We start from the raw sequence: 22,758 nt of genomic DNA, 5'->3' as shown, positions 1-22,758 counted from the left end.
GATGTTCTGGAGATGAGGTATGCTCATTTAACGGGCTCTTCCATTGGCAAATGGAGGATTACGAAATGTTCCAAAGCTACAGGCTCGAAGTAGAGGAACCAGAGCAACCAACAAAGGTGTACTTGCCGGAATACAAAGAATATTGGAAGGGAGACGCCCCAAACCCTGGCGACGTAGATAATCCGAAGAGTGTTGGCAACAATCGGAACCCTGTGTGGAAGACCGCAGTCTTCAAAATCTTTATTATTCTTCTTCTTCTTATGTACGGGAAGGAGATCGTGGTCCCTGTAGAATTTGTGGTTCCAAGTCTTCCGATGGCCATTGAAAATAGATTGGCCACCAACGGGTACAAATTGAAACCCTACCACGCGAAGCGCGCAGGGGACCCGAGAGGCCGGACGGACACCCGAGAGCCCAAAGGGGGACCTGAGCGGATGGAAGGGGACCTGAGAGGCGAGGCAGGCGACTCAAGAGGCATAGGACCACAACAGGAGACCCTTGGGCAAGGAAAACTGAGAAGGATGAAGGGCGATCTCAGAGACAGGGGACCCCAGCAGAAGACTCTCTAGAAGAAAAAAAAGAAAAAAAAAAAAAATTGTATGGCCGTACGGGTCAACTGACCGTACGGAAAAAAGGAGAAGAAAGCCACGATGGAACCACCGTACGGTAGCACCACCGTGCGGTGGCAACACCAGCGGTGGAACCACCGTGCGGTGGCAACACCGACGGTGGGGCCACCGGCGGTGGAACCATCGTACGGTTGGACCACCATGCGGTGGAACCATCGTACGGTGGGACCACCATGCGGTGGAACCATCGTACGGTAGCACGTCCACCACCGTGCAGTGGAAACCACTGTTGTCGCGGAGCACGAAGACATAAACGTAGCCCCCGCACAAACAAACACAGTCGTACGGTGGAGGGTGTTGACCGCACGATCGGAGGTGCCAGTGCTATTGTTGACCGTACAGAGAGGTTGTATGGCCGGGGTGCCATCGGGGACATTACAGTGCCTAAAAAAAAACGACGACGACAGACGACGGATTGAAAAATGATTCGATGACATCTGGAGCCTAGACACTAAAAATATTGGAGTGTAGAAGAAGGGTTTTGCCATCATAAAATATCACAGAAATGATGCACGCCATGGACTTTCGTGGGGTTCTGAAGGTTGTAAATTGGTGTTGGCGGCGGGGGCGCTGCCCCTCGACCCCGCTGGGGCGCTGCCCCAAACCCCGCGAGGGGCGTTGCCCCTCGACCCCGCTGGGGGCGTTGCCCCCAAACCCCCAATTTATTTTGAGCCACAAAAGACCACGGGAAGTGTTGTGGTTGTCCGTATTGTGAGAAAGAAGCCCGCAGCTAAACATTGGCAGGGAAGCCATAAGCCGTAGAGGGAGACGGATTTGGAGGTTGGGAACAAACAGAGTTTGAGGGAAGGCATTGCAGGTCCGCGCAGTTGTATGACACCAGGGAGTTATTCAGTTCAGTTTTTGGCCTTTGGGGAGTGTGATGGAGGATTTGAGGTGTCTCCTAGCATTTGTGCCAGCGAATTGTGGCCACCTCCAGGCATGACTGGTACGCTTTGAGGAACTCGGAGTATGTCTCGGCTGGACGTGAGGTTGCCGTGGTGGATGCAATAGTCACGTTGGAGGCAATAGTCACGTGAGACTTAGTTCAACGTACCCAGGAGTTGGATGCCGGGAGAGCAGCACGGGTGGCTATCGAGGACAAATTGGCTAGGGAGACAGTATCATTTGAGTAGCAGTTGATGGAACCTGAGACTGAAAAACGTGTTTTGCAGACAAGTTTGGGTTAGGCACAAGAGGACTGTGATGGCAAAGGAAGCAATATTGGTGAAATCCGCACTTGAGCATCGGATGGTAGCAGAAAAGGTTTTTCAGGCGAGGACGCAGCAAGTGTATAAGATCCGGGCCCGACTGGCGTCAGTAGTTCCTGCCGTTCATCTCTATTTTGTATTAAGTCGTCGGAGTCGACTTCTTTTCTTGGGGGGGATGATGTTGACAGGAATAATCATTATGTTATGTTGTTATATTATGTTTATGTTGTTGTCGGTAATAATGAGTTATGGCGGTCAGTTAGTTGGCCGACGGGTAGGTAGTTGGAGTCGCGACGGTTGTGTCGCACCCCTTCGGGTATTATATATGGTGTACCTTTTCTTCGAAGTGGGAATGTTACTCGTGTCAGATGTAATGTTATAAGCACTTATTGTACATGGACTGTGGAATTAATACAAAGGCTGGTTATTTTATATATTTTTCCATTATGTTCTGTGTAATGTTATAAGCACTTATTGTACATGGACTGTGGAATTAATACAGAGGCTGGTTATTTAATATATTTCCATTATGTTCTGTGCATTTACTTTCTGCATTTAACCGTTTACCCGAGAGGGCAAACACATGAGAATCTATGAGTTTATGCCCCTATGTCACCAACCCATGGTACCACCACTCATGAGAACCCCCTCCAAATGAAGTATGGCATATTTTATTGCTTATCTAATTTTTGGACCCATGAACATGCTATGCATTTGTTAGAGCCATCAAAAGTGGGTATGGACAGCTTGCCCAACCTTTGCTGCAAGTTTTGATTGTGTGTACCCATTTCTTTCTTCAGTCTATTCCTCAGCTTTAGTTGTCAAAAATCAGTCGATGACATGGCAGCATGAAATTCATCCCCTGATGGTTGATACTCATGCAAACAATCTAAGAAACCCTTTGCATCATTTCGTTGTCCCCGATTACCTTCCAAAATTGTCTTTCTATTTAAAAAACTCGGCATCAATGGTCTTGCTACTGATCCAATAACTGTTCTAGTGTTGTTGTTAGTTCAGTTGTTTGCAGAACTACTTGCTTCCCCATTGTTATTTTGATCAGCCTTGGGCATATTCATATTTTGCAGCATTTGAGTCAATATATTGGCTAGTTGTTGTTGTCCCCAAGCAAGATCATTGAGTATCTGCTCCATGCTATATCCTTCATTCCTCCTTTATCTATTTGCCATGATTTCTTCTACCTGTAAATATGTTAAAAAAAATCTTTCTAGATTTTCATATTCATATTTTGCAGCATTTGAGTCAATAAATTGGCTAGTTGTTGTTGTCCCCAAGCAAGATCATTGAGTATCTACTCCATACTATATCCTTCATTCCTCCTTTCCCTATTTGCCATGATTTTTTCTACCTGTAAATATGCAAAAGAAAATCTTTCTTCTGGATTTTTTGAATAATTGTACTACCCTCTTCTGAGATTCTCCTAATAATACATGTTAGTTCTTTCACTAGGCCACATATGAATTGTATTTCTGCATCAATCTGTTAAATTCCCAACAAGCTAGCAAGAAAACCAGCTCTAATACCACTATAATGTACTAAGATATAAAAAAATAAAAATAAATTGTATTTTAACAAATGTTTGATAAAATGTAAATTGACAAAGCACGATAATATTCCAAATATCTTGTCTGTTTTTGCAAATGTTTGACAAAACAATAATATAGATAACAATGCACAAATTTATATTGCATTCACAAGATCATTGTAGGGATAACAATGTCTATTCTACTATGAAACCAGATATCATATTATTCTGAAATTCAGATACAAGTCTACTAATTCAGCAGTTGAAAGTACTACCCACACATACTTTAACAAAAATAAATAGAAATTTTGACCCTCAAGTTGAAGCTGCTAGCTATTGAATTCCACTGAAAATTCACAATATAATATGAACTCCATTCCATTTGATTTGTAAATATTTTCAATATATATTCAATTAACTTCACAACTAGGATTTGATCAAATCTAAAACAATATTTCATTTATCCAACACATAACTCCAAATCATGGCAAGCAAATCTTTTTGATAATCCTCAAATCTATAACTTCCCTGAATACCAAAAACAAACTTGAAAATCATCTTTAACTCTTCAGCATAAATCTCCACAAATTCCGAACATTAAGCAAACTTGTGAATCCTATATGAATCCACTCACAAATTGGCTAGGAGGGTTTTTGTCCTCGAAACCAATCTTTGCTGTAGGGTTTTTGTCCCAAGGCAAAAAGATAAATAGTTGTTCAATCTCAAATGCAAGGGTTGGAAACAAAAATGCCAAAAATGGATTCTCTTTTGCAAGCTCTCCTTTTTATATCCCTTTTATAAATATTCGAAGTATTATATTCATTACCCACTCAAAGAGACTTATAATATTTCTTTTCAATTTAAATTTACAGTTGGACCCCACCAAAAGTCATTTTTTAGTAAATTGACCAATATTAATAGAATAATTAAGTAAGTATAAGTTGCCTGTAAAATGAGTGACTCTAGACAACTTAATTTAATTAATTAATTATTCCTTTAACACACCCCAATTAGTCTACAGGAATTAAAATAGGCTAAGGGTCTCCGTCAATTGATCACACCTGTGAAGGGTACATTACAGGATGGGCTGTTCAATTCATGGGTGCAACATACCCATACCTCAATCATTAAGGATGTTGTGAATAAATTAGCAATAGGAGTTCCAGCCAACGTTATCTTGGAGTGGATATTGAGTCATTTGATCCCTAAAGACGATCTGATCATACTTGAGGATAGAATGGAGGAACATTGTGATGCAGAGCATCCTCCACGTGGGAGAGAATATCTTTTCAAATTTTATTTTCTCCTACATAGATTCCTAAATGCTGGGTTGGCTAGTGGAGTCCTCACGCGAGGACCTTTTTTTAGCTAATTTGAGCTAGGGTGAAAAGTAACATAAGGGAATTATTGCTGAGCTTTAATTTTTTTTCAGTTTTTTGGTGTGGGTGCTTCTAAAGGGGCTGTGTGTAGCATTTTAGAGGGGAGTTATTGTTTTGTTATTGGTTGGGGAGAGTGTAGGGTTTTTTTGGAAAGCTCTTCATGGAGTTGTCTAAAACTCCTCTTATTATTATTTTTATGTAGAACAGTTCTAAATGAATTTGTGATTGTTTTAATCAATCCGGGAGGTGGCTCAGTCATGTATTCATGTAATCAGAATTTTTGAGTCTATGAATTTCAATGAGAAAAAAAAACAGAGTTTCCCAAATCAAATTCTAATACTGCTTCACAGCTTTTATTTTGCGTTTGGTGTTGTTATTTTTCTTATTTATGAATCAGATGTGCACAAGTATTGAAGTGTGTTGCAGGTGTTTGTTAAGAGGGATTTCAACTTTCTACATCAGTGGTATCAAAGACAAAAGATTATGAATGTGCAGGCAGATTCGTTAGAGGGAGACAGTTTGCACCAGGATTGAGCTTGTGGGTGTTGTGAAATATAAGCAAGAAGAGCCCCACATGGCTGGGGTAAAGTTGGAGCTGGAAATGGAGGAAGAAATCCTCCAGAAATTACCCATATTGATGATTTTAGAGCCCTTAGTAGGCAGGTTGAAGACCTACAAGAAGAAATCAGAAAAGGGTTTTTTTGTAGGAGAGCACCTAAAAGTGAAGATGATGAGACTAAAAAAACTTCAAAAGAAGAAAAAAATGTTGAAGATGAAGCAGAAAGAGCAGCTCTAAAAGATCCTCTTGTTAATGCATTGACAAAGATAGGGAAAAGACCAAAGGTTGAAGTTCCTTTCTTCAATGTGAACTTAGATCCAAAAGAATTAATCGACTAGATATATGATATGGAAGAGTAATTCGATTTTGAAGAAATAGAAGATCCAGACAAAGTGAGGTTTGCTAAAACCAAACTAAAAGTACATGCTAAAATGTGGTGGAAAGAAGTCCAAATTGGAAGAGGGAGAAGAGGAAAAAGTAAAATCTGCAAGTGGGATAAGATGAAGAGACAATTTATTCCAGTTGAATATTGGTTGGATTTATTAAAAAGAATGTTGGGTCTAAAACAAGGAAATAAAACAGTGAGAGAATACACAGACGAATTCCACAAGATCGTGATTAGAACGGGCTATTCTAAAGCTAATAAAGAGAAGATAGCCCATTACATCAATGGGTTAAGACCAAGCATTAAGGAAGAATTGGGTTTAATAAGAATTTATGCCATAGAGGAAGCATTCCAATTCACTCTAAGAATTGAAGAAAGATTAAACAAAAAGTTTGAAAACAAGCAAAGAGGAAAGGGAAGATCGTACGAAAAGAAGAATGAAGGTAATAATCAAAAAATCAGAATGAAGAAGACCATAGCAGCAGCAAAAATCAGAAGTTTGATGATTGTTACAATTCCAAAAAACAAAATATCAGAGGAAGAGGAAGATCAGGTAGAGGACTCGGAAGAGGAGGCTTTCGTGGAACTTGTTTTAAGTGTGGAGAAGAGGGTCATAGAGCTTTTGACTGCCCTCATGAGGAAGAAAGAACAAGAAGAAGATGTGAAAATAGCCCAGGAGCAGCAAATGTGAATGAGGAAAATGCTAAGTCATCACAGTCAGAAGATGCAAAAAATAGAGAAGGACTTGTTGCATGAAGAGTCTTGAGGAATGCAAGACAAGAACCAGTTCAAAGGAAGAGTTAATTTCAGACAAGATTTAAGTGCAAGGGTAAGGTGTGCAATGTCATTACTGATGGTGGAAGCTCAGACAATCTTGTTTTAGAAGAAATGGTAAGCAAGTTACAGTTGAAAGGAGGAGGCATCTACATCCATATCAAATTGCTTGGTTGCAAGATGATCAAAAAGTTTTGGTAAGTGAACAATGTTTAGTTAAATTTAAGATAAGAGACTACCATGATGAGGTCTTGTGTGATATTATGTCAATAAATGTTTGTCATATGTTATTGGGAAGACCGTGACAATTTGACAGGAAGGCAATGCACAATGGTTATGCAAACACATATATCGTGATGAAGGATGGAGTTTGACACAAATTAAAATCTTTAAGTAAAAATGATGAAAAGGTATGTAAAAGCACTAGTAAATGTTTGATTAATGGAGTTAAAGAATCAGTCAAAGAAGGTGAAGATGAAGATTATGATTTGCTAATGCAATTTGTAGCAGTGTTGATGTAATGTTCCCATTTTTGAGGCAGAATAATTAATTTTTTTTAATTAATAAAGTTGTCCCAATTAATGATATTTCTAAAGGATAGCTTAATTGATTATTTTAATTAAAAAGTATTAAGTTAATCATTTATAAAGTTATCAAATAAATAAAAATTAAAAGGTAACTTTATATTTAATTAATTTAATAAAGTGACTTAAATTAATATTATATCATAAAAAAGTCACTTAAGTGAAATAATATTATTTCTAGAAGCTTCTTGAAAGGTTGGAGAAAAAGTATAAAAGAAGGTCAAGTTAAGCTTCTAATCATTGAGGATTTGATATTTGATTTGGAGTTCTTCGTGGTGAAGGAACCAGCTTGGGTTTCTACCATTATTGGCCATTGGAAACGGAAACTCTCAATTGGTAATGCGATTTTGAGGTTGTGAAAGATCTTCCGAATTATCGCTGGTTGTGAGCTCTATCTCAGGAGTTCAACCTGGAGCTTATTGAGTTTTAGCTTCAGCAATCATGGAGTACGGCTGGGAAGGAATGTTTCAGACTTGGGTGTAATTGATGTTTATGACCTGCACTTCATTCAGGAGTTAGGCGATTTCTTGGAGGTAATTTTGGTGGTGATTTGGAGGAGTTTGCAATGATTTTCAGTCCAAATTGTGATCTGCCATGGAGGGTGGTCAGACTTACTGAGTCACACATTTTCACTCATTACACATTGCTGGTTGCCCAGAATTTTGTGGGTATTTGTTCATTCAACTTGGCTGGCCTTGGCAATCATTTCAATCATTACTTGGAAGGGAGAGAGTGCTATATTTATTTGTTATTACATCTGCAACTCAAGGGTTTTGGTGCCATACTTCTAGTAGGGCAATTTCACTATTGAAGCCTTCAAAAATTCATGTGACAGCTCCTACATGATCACTGGGATCTACTTTTCCTTGTGGCATCAAATAACCAGGTTCTTGATCATTATTTGCCTATAAAATGTCTAATTTCTGAGTACCTTATGTTCAGAAAAATAGGGGCAGCCAATGAATACTTCATAAGTCAATTAGGTCTGAGAAATCAGTGCTATTGTGTCATTTGTAACAATCTGAAATTGTAATCAAATCTTAATGACAGCAGTATTGGATATTTAGTTTGTTATCCTGAAGCATGTATGGCAAGTGTTTGCTAAAATGTTCATTTCATATTTGAGTTGCATTTGAGGTGTATTTTTCTTGTCAGTTTGTTATATGTCCTCTAGATCAATTGCACTCAATAAATATTAGTTTTCACCAGTGTCAATAACACGCAAAGTTATGCAAAGCCTTTTTTGTATCAATAACACGCAAGGTTATCAATCTGAAACTTAGAACAGCAAGCCTAATGTTTGTGTGTAAATTGTTTGATATAATACCTCGGGTCATGAACATCAACAAAGCAATCAGATTTTGGTAACAGCAGGTTTAGAGGTTGTAGGACAACTGTTTGACAATACTCCTTGAGCCTATCTTCAGCATTTTAAGGCCATAATCAGCAAGGGATTTTACAGTTGATAGCATTCCAGAAGGGCAGAATGACAATTTCAATGGAAAAGGAAAAAAAGGTAAAATCTGATTATTATGAGAACATTGTTGAATCTGATTTGTTTAAGGATGATTATATTGGTATTAGAGAGGGCGTTGCAGCAAATAATCCATTGGAAAATAAAGTTATGAATGAGAAAGAAGATGAACAGGTGAAGGGTGGGCTGATAGATGATCTCTTACTTGATAAAGAGATTGTTGAAGATGAAGTTTTTGTAACTAATAGTTTGTTGCAAGATGGGAAAAAAGAAATCCTTGGTTGTTTTTCTAATATTGATGTGAAAGTAGAGGAAATGGTTGCAGCAAAAGAGTGTCTTGGAAGGCTTGAACAAAAAGGAACACGATGTTACCATAGAGAGGGGTGAAGAACAAGTTTTTGCAGCAGTTTCAAGGGATTAGATAATACAAGAATTTGATTGTTTAACTGAATGGAATGACATTGAAGTTTTTTATTTTCCCGAGTTCCCTAGTATATATTGGTGGGAATTGGATTATGTAACAAGAAGAAGAAAAAGAGGAAATTGAAGAATGGGAGAGACATCAAATTACAGAGGAAACTAGTTAAGCATATTCTGAAGGATGAGGCAGAGAAGTGGATGCAGAACAAACACAGGAATTATAAATGTTTATGAGTTTCACTCATGAAACATTTATTTCTACCATGTGTGTCTCATGCAGAGCATCCTCCACGTGGGAAAAACTATCTTTTCAAATTTTAAATTCTCCTACATAGATTCCTAAATGCTGGGCTGGGTAGTGGAGTCCCCCCATGAGGACCTAATTTTAGCTAATTTGAGCTAGGGTGAAAAGTAACATAAGGGAATTATTGCTGGGCTTTAATTTTTTTTTCCATTTTTTGGTGTCGGTGCTTTTAGAGGGGCTGTGTGTAGCATTTTAGAGGGGAGTTATTGTTTTGTTATTGATTGGGGACAGTGCAGGGGTTTTTTGGAAAACCTCTTCATAGAGTTGTCTAAAACTCCTTCTATTATTATTTTGGTGTAGAACAGTTTTAAATGAGTTTGTGACTATTTTTATCAGTCCGGGAGGTGGCTCATTCATGTATTCATGTAATCAGACTTTTTGAGTCTATGAATTTCAATGAGAAAAAAAAAAGAGTCTAATACTACTTCGTAGCTTTTATTTTGCATTCGGTGTTGTTATTTTTCTGATTTATGAATCAGATTTGCACGAGTATTGAAGTGTGTTGTAGGTGTTTGTTAAGAGGGGTTTCAACTTTCTACATCACATTGTAAAATGGGTACATCTGCAAGTTCTCTTTGTTAGGCAGATATGAGGCATCTTAAGGTTTTTAGAGAAGCCTTCGCTAAAAAACAATTGACCTTGCAGTAAATTTCCAAAATTTGGCACTTTGTATAGAAAATCTGAAAGTAGTCATTAGAGAGGAGTCCTTGGAGATATGCAATGTGTATCTCCCTACAATCGCAAAGAGTGTAGTGTCAAGGGTTATTAGGAGGATGGCAGAAGAACCAGGTATCTCGATTTCCTCTAAAGATGAAACTGCCCCAGGGTCTTCTTTATCTATGCTTTGTCTTTACAATCTAGGTGGCAGTTGGTTTGGGGTTCTGTTTTAAGTTATCTTTCCTTAAGCAGGTCTGCTTAGTTTTGTAACCCTGTGCTTTTGTTGGTATTTACCACTTAACACAATCTTATAAATATCGCTTTACTTATGGGACAGGGACCTGATAGAACCCTCAATCTATTATCAAAAATTGTTGAAATTAGTAGCTAGCTCGGATTATGCTTAGCCCAAATTGTCAAACTTTAATGTTGCTAAAAGCAATTAAAGATTGATTACACACACTTAAACTCATATAAGGCTGGCCCTATTTGGGCATATAAGCATAATAAAACGTGTTCTAAGGCAAGACCCAAATTGGGTGGTTAAGCAAACATAATGTAACGTGTAATGAGGCAGGACCTATTGATCGGTTTAATTGTAAAATATAAAATATGTAAGCAAGCCGACTTGCTAATTTGATACCTCAAGTCAAGTATATAAACAAGTAAATTGTATGGCATTATTCACATATAGTCACACACAGTGAATTGTCCTCAATCAGCGAATTATCTCCTTCATTTAGCAGACTGTTCATTGAGTAAGCAAAACAATAACTTAGGGATAGCGAACTGGTTTCCAGTGACAGCAATCTTCATTGGAAGGACAGCGAACATCATTGGAGGGACAGTGATCATCATTTAAGTGACAGCAAACAGTTATGGGCAGCGAACCTCATCCTAGGATCAGCAACCTTCATCTCAGTGACTGCAACTCTCCTTGTGGCAGCAACATCCTATTGCAGATAAGTTCATCATTGCAGACATTACACTACTGTGCATAGTTTGCTGATTGCTTCTCTGTAAAGATACACTTGATAAATTGCTTAATAAGATCTGGGAATTAATGCTGGGTTTTTCCTCCAAGAGGAAGGTTTTCCCAAGGTAAACTGTGTTATGTGTTCTTGCATTTCTTTATTTATGAGTTATGTTATATCTGATTGCTAAAATTTAACAAGGTATCAGAACTTTAGGTTCATTATAAAGTAATCAAATTATCAGTTATCCTTCACTTTCAGTTTGTTGTTTTAGTTTTTGCAAGATGGTTACAGGACTGAAGGTAGAGGATAGACTTGATGGTGCTCTCAACTTTACTTCTTGGAAAGTTCGTGTTCTTCTTGCCCTTGAAGAGGTTGAGCAGTTACAGTTTGTGGAAGACAAGGATTTGCTTGAACCCTCAGATCCAGATGAGTTAAAGCAGTTCAAGAAGAATGCTCTTAAGGCAAAGAAGTTTCTAATTGATTCTGTGAAGGATCATCTTGTTCCAGTCATCTCCAAGTTACCTTTAGCCAAGGAGATGTTCAAACACCTAGAAGGAATGTACGAAATCAATACCATCAGCCGGACACTTACTCTGAGGCAGCAACTTCTTCAAATCAAGATGAGCAAGGGAGATTTAGTCATGTCCTTCTTCATGAAAATTTCAGAATTGAAGGACCAACTCAGCTCCATTGGAAGTGAAGTAGTGGACAAGGATATTGTCATGATTGCATTAAATGGTCTCCCTGATTCTTGGGATCCATTCATTCAAAGCATAAGTGGAAGAGCTGAATTTCCCTCATTTGATCGCCTCCGGTCTGATTGCATTCAAGAGGAACCTCGCCTAGCCGCAAGAGGAATGCTCAAGGGCTCGCATGGAGGTGACCATCATGTACTTGCATCTCAACATGTCAAAAGAAAGGGTGATCATTGGAAGAAGAACAGCTTGAAAAGAGATAGAGATTTCAGACCTCCTGCTACTTACGATTCAAGGAAGAAGCCAAGAGATCTTTCACGTATCTGTTGCTTCAGATGTGATAAGTTTGGACACTATGCTAAAGAATGTCAGAATCTGCCCAAGCAAAGAGAAGTGAACCTGAATGAAGTTGCAGATTTGAAGGATAACGAAGACTTCCTCTTCATTTTTGCCTTATCCAGTAATGTGCCAACTGACAGCAACACTTGGTTGATAGACAGTGGTGCATCCAGGCATATCACAGGATACCGGGAGCACCTTTCAGACTTAATGGAGAAAGAGTCTAATCTTCGTGTGGTAATTGGTGATGATGCTCAGTATTCGGTAAGAGGTTTTGGCAATACTTCTTTAAATTTAGAATCTAGTATCTCCTTGCATCTTAGTGATATTTTATTTGTTCCTAGAATTAAAAGAAATTTAATCTCCATTTCTGCCCTAGAAGATAAAGGTTATCAAGTAGCATTTTCTAAGGGTAAAGTACTTGCTTGGCCTAAGAAATCTAGTTTTAAATCTGCTCGTGTTATTGGAAATAGATATGATAATTTGTATAAGCTTTTAGCTAATCCTGTTCGAGCACTCATTCATGAAGCTCCCGAATCTAGCGAGCTATGGCATAAAAGGCTTGGCCACCTTCACTTTCAGGCACTTCCCTCACTTGAAAAAATGGTTAAAGGTATGCCTAAACTTAATCATTTTCATGATGATACTTGCAAAGGTTGTGCATTAGGTAAGAACACTAATTTCATAAAAGTGAAAGTAGAGCTAAAGAAAAATTAGCACTTGTTCATTCTGATTTATGTGGACCCATGTTTGTTCCTTCACCTAGCGGATTTCTATACTATGTTACATTTATAGATGATTTTTCTAGAAAGACTTGGATTTACTTTCTAAAATCTAAAGAATCTGATGAAGTGCTAAGTAGGTTTAAAGAATTTAAAGCCCTGGCTGAAAACATGTCTGATAAAAGGATTAAAGTGTTAAGATCTGACAATGGAGGTGAATACACCTCAAGTAGTTTCAATGATTTCTGTGTAGAGACAGGAATTAAGAGGGAGTTCTGCGTTCCCTACAATCCTCAACAAAATGGTGTGGTTGAACGAAAGAATAGGGCCATTGTTGAAGCAACTAAAGCAATGATTCGTGATCAGGATCTGCAGACATTCTTATGGGCCGAAGCATCCAAGACTGCAGTATACATTCAAAACGGATGCCCTCACCCTGTCTTGAAGAACATGACTCCTGAAGAAGCCTTCACTGAAGTCAAACCAGATATCAGCCACCTAAGGATTTTTGGAAGTCATGTCTATGTCTATGTGCCAAAGGAAAAGAGAACTAAGCTAGAGCCATCTGGGAAGAAAGGTATCCTTGTTGGATACAGTGAATCCTCCAAAGCATTTTGTATCTACATTCCAAGACAAAGGTATATTGAGAGATGTTACGTTTGAAGAAAATATTGCTTTTAAGAAATCTAAAGGTTCCCTTGTCAATGATGATAGAGAAGTTAATGATAATCAAAACATGGATATTGATACTAACCCTGAGATTCAGAGGGAGTCTATTGAACCTCCCGAACCTATTGAGCATGGTGATCCTCCTGAGCCTCTAGATCCAACTGATGGACCTAGAGATATTGCAATTAGCAAGAAAAGACCACATTAGGTTAGGAGCACAATTCAAGAAGCAGAAAAGTTTGTAGCACCTAGTGGTGCTTTCAGAGAAAGTAGGAGACCTCAGAAGTTCTCCAACTATGTTGCAATGATGTGCAACATCATTGAGACTGAACCATCCAACATAGAAAAAGCTATGAACCAGCAAGCATGGAAACTAGCTATGGACGAAGAGTACCAATCCATCATCAAGAATGATATCTGAGATATTCTGCCTAGACCTAAAGGTAAGTCTGTTGTTTCTTCTAAATGGTTGTTTAAAATTAAACATGTTGTTGATGGTAGTATAGAGAAATATAGAGCTAGATTTGTAGCTCGTGGTTTTTCTCAAAAGGAAGGCATAGATTATGAAGAAACATTTGCTCTTGTTGCTAGATATACTTCTATTAGAACTATTATAGCAATTGCTGCAGCTAAGGGTTGGAAGTTATATCAGATGGATGTAAAGATTGTCTTCCTTAATGGTGTCATTGAGGAAGAAGTCTATATTGAGCAACCAGAAGGATATGAGACTCATAATAGAGAATCTCATGTATGCAGATTAAAGAAAGCTCTTTACGGCCTCAAGCAAGCTCCTCGAGCTTGGTATGAAAGAATTGATAAGTACTTGGTTAGTTTAGGGTTTTGTAAGAATGATGTTGATCCTAACCTTTACTTTAAAGTATTTAATGGTGAAATGCTAATTCTGGTTTTACATGTGGATGATTTATTTCTAACTAGCGAAGATAGTCTCATCATTAGGTGTAAGAAAGAATTAGCTACTGAATTTGAAATGAAGGATCTAGGTCTAATGCATTACTTTCTAGGGTTAGAAGTGTGGCAAAGACCTAATGAAATCATTTTAAGTCAAGGAAAATATACTGTTGATATTTTGAAAAGATTTGGAATGATGGATTGCAAATCCATGTCTACTCCTATGGAAACTGACTTGAAGAAATTGAGTTTATCTGTAGCTAACTCTGATTTTGTAGAACTTTCCGAGTACAGGCAGTTGATTGGATCATTGATGTATCTGGTTAACACTAGACTAGACATTTGTTATGCATTGAGTGCACTCAGCCAGTTTATGAACAAGCCAAAGCATGTTCACCTTGTTGCAACCAAACATATTCTGAGATACTTGCGTGGAACTGTTGGCTATGGGCTAAAGTATCCAATCAACACTACCGTTACCTTGGAAGGTTACTCAGATTCTGATTGGGCGGGAAGTGTTACCGATAGGAAGAGCACTTCAGGTATCTGCTTCAATTTAAGTTATGCTGTGATTTCCTGGGCCAGCAGAAAACAGTCCTTAGTAGCCTTGAGTACTGCAGAAGCTGAGTAAATTGCATTGAGTGTTGCATCGAGAGAAGCAGTGTGGCTTCGAAAGCTTCTTGTTGGGTTGTTTGGACAACCTTGGGAACCCACAGTTATTCATTGTGACAATCAGAGTTGTATTAAAATGTCTGTTAATCCAGTGTTTCATGACAAGTCAAAACATGTGGAAACTCATTATCACTATGTTCGTGATATGGTACAGAGAGGTGCCATTCAGCTGAAATATGTTAGCACTGATGAGCAGATTGTAGATGTTCTCACCAAACCTCTAGCTCGCGTGAAGTTTGAAAACTTCAGAGAGAGGCTTGGAGTTGTGGAGAACGCAGCCTTGATTGAGAGGGAGTTTGAGTGATGCAATGCAATGCAAGGTGGAGTCACCCTCTGCGGGCAATGCAAGATGACATTGTGTCCTTCTCTGGGAGAAGGTTGAGGTGTAAGACCTCTTCCACCCTCTGCGGGCAATGCAAGGTGGATCCATCCTTTGCGGGCAATGCAAGATGGATGTCATGGAAGGTCCATGACGTGTTATTATCTTCCCTAGCTAAGAGGGAGTGTTGAAATTAGTAGCTAGCTCGGATTATGCTAGCCTAGATCGTCAAACTTTAATGTTGCTAAAAGCAATTAAAGTTTGATTACACACACTTAAACTCATATAAGGCTAGCCCTATTTGGGCGTATAAGCATAATGTAACGTGTTCTAAGGAAGGACCCAAATTGGGTGGTTAAGCAAACATAATGTAACGTGTAATGAGGCAAGACCTATTGATCGGTTTAATTGTAAAATATAAAATATGTAAGCAAGCCGACTTGCTAATTTGACACCTCAAGTCAAGTATATAAACAAGTAAATTGTATGGCATTATTTACATTTATTCACACGCAGCGAATTGTCTCCTTCATTCAGCAGACTGTTCACTGAGTCAGCAAAACAATAACTTAAGGATAGCGAACTGGTTTCCAGTGACAGTGATCTTCATTGGAAGGACAGTGAACATCACTGGAAGGACAGCAATCATCATTTAAGTCACAGTGAACTGTTCTGGGCAGCGAACCTCATCCTAGGATCAGCAACCTTCATCTCAGTGACTGCAACTCTCCCTGTGGCAGCAACATCCTATTGCAGATAAGTTCATCATTGCAGACATTACACTACTGTGCATAGTTTGCTGATTGCTTCTCATTGTAAAGATACACTTGATAAATTGCTTAATAAGATCTGAGAATTAATGCTGGGTTTTTTCTCAAAGAGGGAGGTTTTCCCAGGGTAAACTGTGTTACGTGTTCTTGCATTTCGTTATTTCTGAGTTCTGTTATATCTGAATGCTAAAATTTAACAAAAATCACTGCCAGCATGCTCCTCAAACTTGCCAACAGAAAGCACATGGAACAAGAAAAGAAACATGTCACCAAAGTTTTCAATAGGGGAATTTCTGAAATGCTATAGAATAGTTATAGATCCACGCCAAGATTCGAAGCTTCTAGTGGCCAACCTCGTGCATTTTTTCCTATTTTTCAGGGATTTCTAACAAGACCAAACAAACATAGGTGACGAAGGATATCAAATTAACTTTACTACCTTGGAATACCCTAAAGAAGATGCAGAAAACAACTAACAATTCAGCTGATCCAGGAAACATCAAAGGAGTCTTCATTATTTCATGCTCATGTGGTAGAACTTGTATTGATGAAATGTGCAGAACCGTGCAGAAGAGGATTGGTGAGCATAGGGGGGATCTTCGTCCTTGTTGGCTAGAAAAATTGGATCTTATGGAACATTAGAATGGAATGATTCATCATATTTTACTTAGAAGTAAAAGTCATCGTGAAGAGAACCATTTCATGAAGAGGAGGACCTAGCAGGGTAATTAAACTGTAGAACATCCTAATTATTAGAATAGGAATCTTTATATCCCAATTATTTGAGTTATAACTACTTGAGGGATTTACTGGACCTCTTGCCAAGAGTTATCTCTATAAGGATCTCTACATTGTATTCCATATTCATCTTTCTTCCTCCACATTTCAATACAATTTTTATCTAGATATACTTTTGCACAAAAAGTCATAAATATTTAAAATTAAAGAGAAATATAATTTGAACATGCCAAATGGATTATATCAGTATATCTTTTTTACATAGTTATTGCGAGACTAATTTTCACTAAAATGTAGATCAAAAGAAGTTATTGCTAGAAATACTACATGACTAAAAAAGATTAATCATTCCAATTCGTGGGTCCAAGGGGTTCAACTACCAGAACAAAAAGCACAGAGATATCAAATGGACCTCTCCAAAGCAAGATCATCTAAAACTAAATTTGGATGGTGAGGCCATAGGCAATCAAGGAGTATCTCGCATTGGCTGTGTAAGCAGGGACTAGGAAGAAAAATTCATACATGCTGCTTCAAAAAAGTTGGCTCCTGGAACAAACAATGAAGCTGAATCTCAAACACTATTGCTAGGTTTACAGGTTTATGGCAAAATGGGAATAAAAGAAATGCATATTGAAGGTGACTCCATAATAATTATAAATGCCATGAGAACAGGGCAACTGCAAATTGGAAATGGTATGGAAACGGCTTGATGTGCTTCCCTCCCAATACAACATTATTAGCAAGAAGGAAACACGTGTGCAGGCTCCCTGGCTAACTTTGAGATTGAATACGACGAAGACATCATAATAAGTGATACAATGGAAGCGTGGGAAGGATTGATGGTGGCAGAATAATAATAACATTGTACCTTGTTGATACTGGGAACAGGCAGAAACTGCAGTAAGCGATGAGTTGGAGATCAGCTGTCACAAGTGGGAGGTCATGACAATCAACCGTTATAGCACAGGGAAGATTTTGCAGGCTGGGAATAGATTTGTGCACCTGGGAAAATGCCTCGAGCCTTATTAAACGATACAGTCCAAGGGAGACAGCAGAGGAAACGAGAAACAATTATGAATAAGGGAAATGAGAGACAAATACTTCTGGAAGTTTTAGACATTGCCGCACACTGGTGGTTTCTCGCCTTGGAGAACCAAGGGTGGAAGGTAATTTGAGGATAGTGATTACGAATGATCTCTGAGACCAAACAACCAGAAGACTATATGACAGCGGAGTGATCTCTGCATTCCTCTTCAATGTAATTAACATTCTACAAGATCAAGGGGTAGTCAAAGGACTGGTGGACTGTTACATAGGAAAGAGATAACGGCTGCATTTGACAGAAGCAATTGACAGCTACGATCCGCACAATGGCGAAGAGCTTATTGGTGGCCTTTTCTTGATCAACACATTGGAATGATGCTTCAGACTGCTAGGAAAGGGCTACTGAGAGACAAGAAGGGAACATTATAACAGCAGCTAAGCCATAGCGGGAACTAGCTGCCTGAAGCGAAATGTGAGAAGGTGAAAGGTGTTGTGCGGGCGCTGCATTAGCTACTGGGGCAGGCGCCTGTATGGGGTAGTACAACTCACCCAGCTCAAGTGATGAGGAATAACACGACTCGATAACACGCATCCTCTGTGTACAATTTTGAGAATGGTTCGCAGTGGAAAATCAAAAGATTGTACTTTCTACTGTCATTCATTAATATATTAAGGGAAGAGGCAGAAGCCAAGTCTGCACTTTACGGAACCAAAAATAAAATATTGATAGCGGGAAATATTTTATGGTATACCTGTTCCCATGGCCCTTCGCTTAGAACAATTGGGGCTGCAGGAATAAAACTGCTGGGCGCCACATCGGCTGCACATCTAACAACACGCCCATTCAAACAGCTAAAGCCAGAGCTACTTGAAATCTGAAAAACAAGTCCACGCAAATAAAGTACAAGAGATTATTTAAGCAGCTCTATAAATTATTCCTGTAAAAATTCAATGTGCAGACTCTCAGAAAAATGGGATTAAGCACCAAAGTACGTAAATTAAATTTAAAATTTTAAGAATATAAGAATAATTCAACTGGTTTAAAAGACAGACCCTTCAAGACATTACATCCTCAAAATAAGGAAGAATCCTAAGACTTGATGATTAACAAAATCAAACCAATAATATCAGTACAGATTAAAAATCAATTCAAGGTACTCAGAATTTGGAAGGGGGCATGGGATAAGTCCAATGGCCTTTATTTAAGCAACATTTACTAATTTATATCTTGAAAATCCACCCCATTTTTTAAATAAAAAATGCAGAACGATGCAGAAAAAGGTGCATTGCAAATAGGATATGAGCATGCCTTTAAACAGCCCTTGAGGGGAATAATATTGAAGTAGGATGAGAGATGATTGTTGCTTTGAAGGCCAAGTGCTGGATGGCTTCGCAGTGGAGTAGAGATTGGTAAGGACAGTTTCACCGCCTCCATTCGTAGCCTTCTTTTGGTTTTGCAGAGAAGTAGAGATTGGTATTCTAGTGTAAGAGGTTTACGGATTAAACTGGGACTGGAATTCGTTTTGAAAACTCTGATTTACGCAAGTCTTCTAGAATGGTAATATATATCAGGACAGGCAAAGTGTAACGGAGCACATTCTGTTCTTTCCCTTCAGAATGTTATTCTATTTACTTTGAATGCATTATTGTGTTCAGAATCCAATTCTTGCTACCATTATTAGCTCTTATACTTTTTAAATTGATCAAAGCAAGCGAGCCAATAAAAGTGAACACAAGCATGCTCAGTTGCCCTTACACAGAACACCACCATGCGCATAGAGGAAAGCTGACTGTAAAAGAACCTTAGTGGATGCGTTGTCCTATATAAATGTAATGATGAAGACATCAAAAAATTTTAACTCTGAGAAAATATTTTAAAACCTAGAACCACCTAAAGTTAAATCCCCTCCATACCTTAAAAAAATGTAAAAGAAAGTGGTTTTTCCATACAGTTGGGAGTGATTTACATTTAACATATTTATAAATGAAGAAGATTATTGTTAAAAAATAATATTGTAAAGAAAACAAAAGCTAGATATAATTGATGAAATTTGTATATTATTTTTCATTTAATTTTGTATTTTAATGAATGTTTTATTTGTAATTATATAATTGTTATTTATTTTTTATTGTTGTATTTCTATTTGTATATATTTTTAACTTTGCTTTTTATTTTAAAATTATCACTTTCGTGTCTTGTTCATTTTTGTATTGTTTAAGATCAATCTTATGGCATGTGGAAATAAACTTGGAATCACACTTTCAAATTCAATTTCTAAGTTCTATATGCATATGTACTAGTTCTTGTGAGCTAACTTAGTACATGTTTATGTGACATGTTATCTTTTGTATTTTAAAGATATTTAATGTACACTTACTTTGACAACAAGGAACACGTAGGAAACTACGAACATCAAGGAGAATTGTTGTAAAGAATTTTTATTTTCTAAAGGGACAAATAATGATGTTTATATATAGGCCACTTGCATGTTCTTGAATGTTGTTTTCAAATATTTTCTTCAAGGCATAAAGTATGATCATTCAAAAGTTTGACCTAGGAGCTCACTTGACCCTAGTGATGTAATAGATTCTCTAAATGTATTTTTACACACTACGATTCTTACAAACTTACTATACATAAAATATTAGAGCAATCAAGTTTTAAATGTTTGTATTTTCCTACTAAATATCCACATGTCTTGAAATTCAAATTAGTAGTTGTATACGGTGAAAAATGATGATGAAAATTATTGCAAAACCACAAAGATCCAACCACAATAAAAGCCCTAGTTCTACAACCAAACATTCACCATACACCAATGAAGATACCTAAGAACATGCAAATTCACAAAATAAACAAGATTACCATTCACATGTCAAGTAGGGTTTCAATCTTCATTATCTCCTATCTCCATTGATCTTGTTTGATATATTTGCTCTCAGATTTTGTGTGTACAAAAGAGCTCAACAAAGAACGGATGGTGGTTGAAAACACTTGATCGCAAGATGGCTTGATGACATAAGGTGATTAGTTGATTAAGGTTTATAATGAAGGAAGTATCATCTTATATAGAAGACACTTTAGGAAATGGAGGGATAAGATTAAAAGATGAAAGAAATAAATGGTCGACTAAGAATAAAGGGTAGGTAGAAGGAATAATAAAATCATGAAGGGGGTAGTGTTATGCCCTGCATATCTAGTCCCATAATTTTCACTCCCATGAAAATATGGGTCCCCCTTTTTGTCTTTTTCTGTTAGTTTTCCCTTTGCTTTTTGGCTTTTGTTTTGGTCACTTCGGGAGTTCAGGTTTTTGAGTTCCCAAGGTAGGCTTTTGCTTCTTTCCTTTTCTTCATTCGGGAGTTCGGGTCCCCGGGTTCCCGAGTTCGTTTATGTTTTTGTTTGTTGGTTTGTCTAGCCCCGGAGGTTCAAGTTTCTGAAGTTCTGGGTCGTTTGTTTGTTTCCTTATTCAGAAGTTCGAGTTCTCGAACTCCCGAGTTCGCTTTGTGTCGATTTGGAGCATCACTTCGGAACTTCAGGTTCCCGAACTCTCGAAGTGTTTTTTCGTCTTTTGTTTTTCGCCCCAAAAGTTCAGATTCATGAACTCCCGGGTTGTTCTTCTGATCTGTTCTTCAGAAACCCAGGTTCCCGGGTTACCGAATTCGTTCTCTTTTGCCCACTTCGAAAACTCGAGTTCCCGAAATGGGGGTCGTTTGTTTGATTGCACTACTTCGGAAACTCGGGTTCTCGAGTTCCCGAAGTGGTGGTTTTGTGTTTTTTGGGTCTTTGTTTGAACCAATTTGGGACCTCAGGTTCCCGAGTTCCCGGATTGCATTCTCTTTTGCCTGTTTGTTCGGTTTAGAATCCCGCAGTCTCGGGATCCCGAACTTTCCTTTCGGCTTCGTCTTTGTAGTCTGTCGAGAGTTCGGGTTTCTGAAGTTCCGCGTTGCCTGTTGAGTCCTTCCCCAGAACTTCAAAACCCCAAATTCTTGGGTTTGTTTCTTATCTGTTGTTGGACCACTTCGGAAACCCAGTTTCCCGAAGTGGTCCCTTTTGTGTTGTTGGTGAGTTCAGTGTTTCGGGTTCCCGGGATTCCGAATTTGCTAGTTTTTGTTAGTCATCAAAGCTCGGGACCTCGGGTTCCTGAACTACTGGGTTTTCTTTGTAGTTTTCTTTGTTTTCTCACCTCGAGATCCCGGAGTCCCGAAGTGAGTTGTTTTTGTAGTGATGTTTATTTGAGTAGTGTTTGATGCTTGTTTGGTTGGTTTTGCAGGTTTAGCTATGTTAATGGAATCTTCGCGAAAGGTGAAAGATATTGAGAAGTTGTCGATCACAATGAAGTACCAATATCAAGGGCGAACATACACCTCAAAGCTGGAAGATACAATTCAGTGGGTAACAAACACAAAGATCGAGCATATTGAGCTCGAAGATATTGAAAAGCAAATTTTGAAGAAGTATGAGTTCCAGATTTCGTATGTTGTTGATCCTCTGAAGACACAATTGCATGTTACATTAGTAACTACAAGAGCTATAAAAAGAAGTAAAAGATAAACATACAGTTGCTAATGGTAGCATGATATTTTTGAGAATTTTGCATGCCACTAGTCTGGGACTTCAACTACTACTCCAACACTTACTTTAATTATTGTACAAATTTTGCATGATTACGAAGTGTTGGTTCATGGAGCACCGTTTTCGTAATGGTCACCCAATCACAGTTTTGTAGTAATTAACTGGAGTTCTAGGCAGAGACTTGCATGTCAACTGCAACTCCTTGCTTTCATGGTGCTTAATTTAGATTGATTTATTTCCTAGAAAGCAGGACAAGAAACTCTATAAATTGGAGAAGTTATTTCATTGTAAGGGTCCCCAAATTGATGATTTGAGGCCCAATTAAAAATTATTTTAGAGATATTATGCAGATTTTATGAGTTTGAGTAGATGTTATAATTATTCTTTGGAGTTAATACAAGAAGTAGGTTATAGA

At 38.1% G+C, this 22,758-nt stretch overlaps 1 protein-coding gene across 2 annotated transcripts in view; it reads right to left on the bottom strand.

Moving 5' to 3' along the window:
- LOC131065838 (arginine biosynthesis bifunctional protein ArgJ, chloroplastic) overlaps positions 1 to 19,661 on the bottom strand; it is a 133,613-nt gene extending 113,952 nt beyond the window's left edge. Inside the window, exons 1-2 of one of the 2 annotated variants that reach the window (XM_058000475.2) lie at positions 19,527 to 19,661; positions 18,523 to 18,645 (exon numbers count right to left, since the gene is read on the bottom strand). In XM_058000475.2, coding sequence (XP_057856458.2) covers positions 18,523 to 18,645; positions 19,527 to 19,616 — 213 coding nt within the window. In that variant the 5' untranslated portion in view covers positions 19,617 to 19,661. Of the gene's footprint in view, positions 1 to 18,522; positions 18,646 to 19,079 lie in introns of both variants that reach the window. The other variant, XM_058000474.2, reaches the window with a different exon arrangement.
- Positions 19,662 to 22,758: the final 3,097 nt, after the last annotated feature.

The sequence above is a fragment of the Cryptomeria japonica genome, chromosome 6 (assembly GCF_030272615.1).
Source record: "Cryptomeria japonica chromosome 6, Sugi_1.0, whole genome shotgun sequence".
Lineage (NCBI taxonomy): Eukaryota > Viridiplantae > Streptophyta > Pinopsida > Cupressales > Cupressaceae > Cryptomeria > Cryptomeria japonica.
The sequence above is the reverse complement of the archived record's forward strand: the minus strand, read 5'-3'. Positions and strand labels throughout refer to the sequence as shown.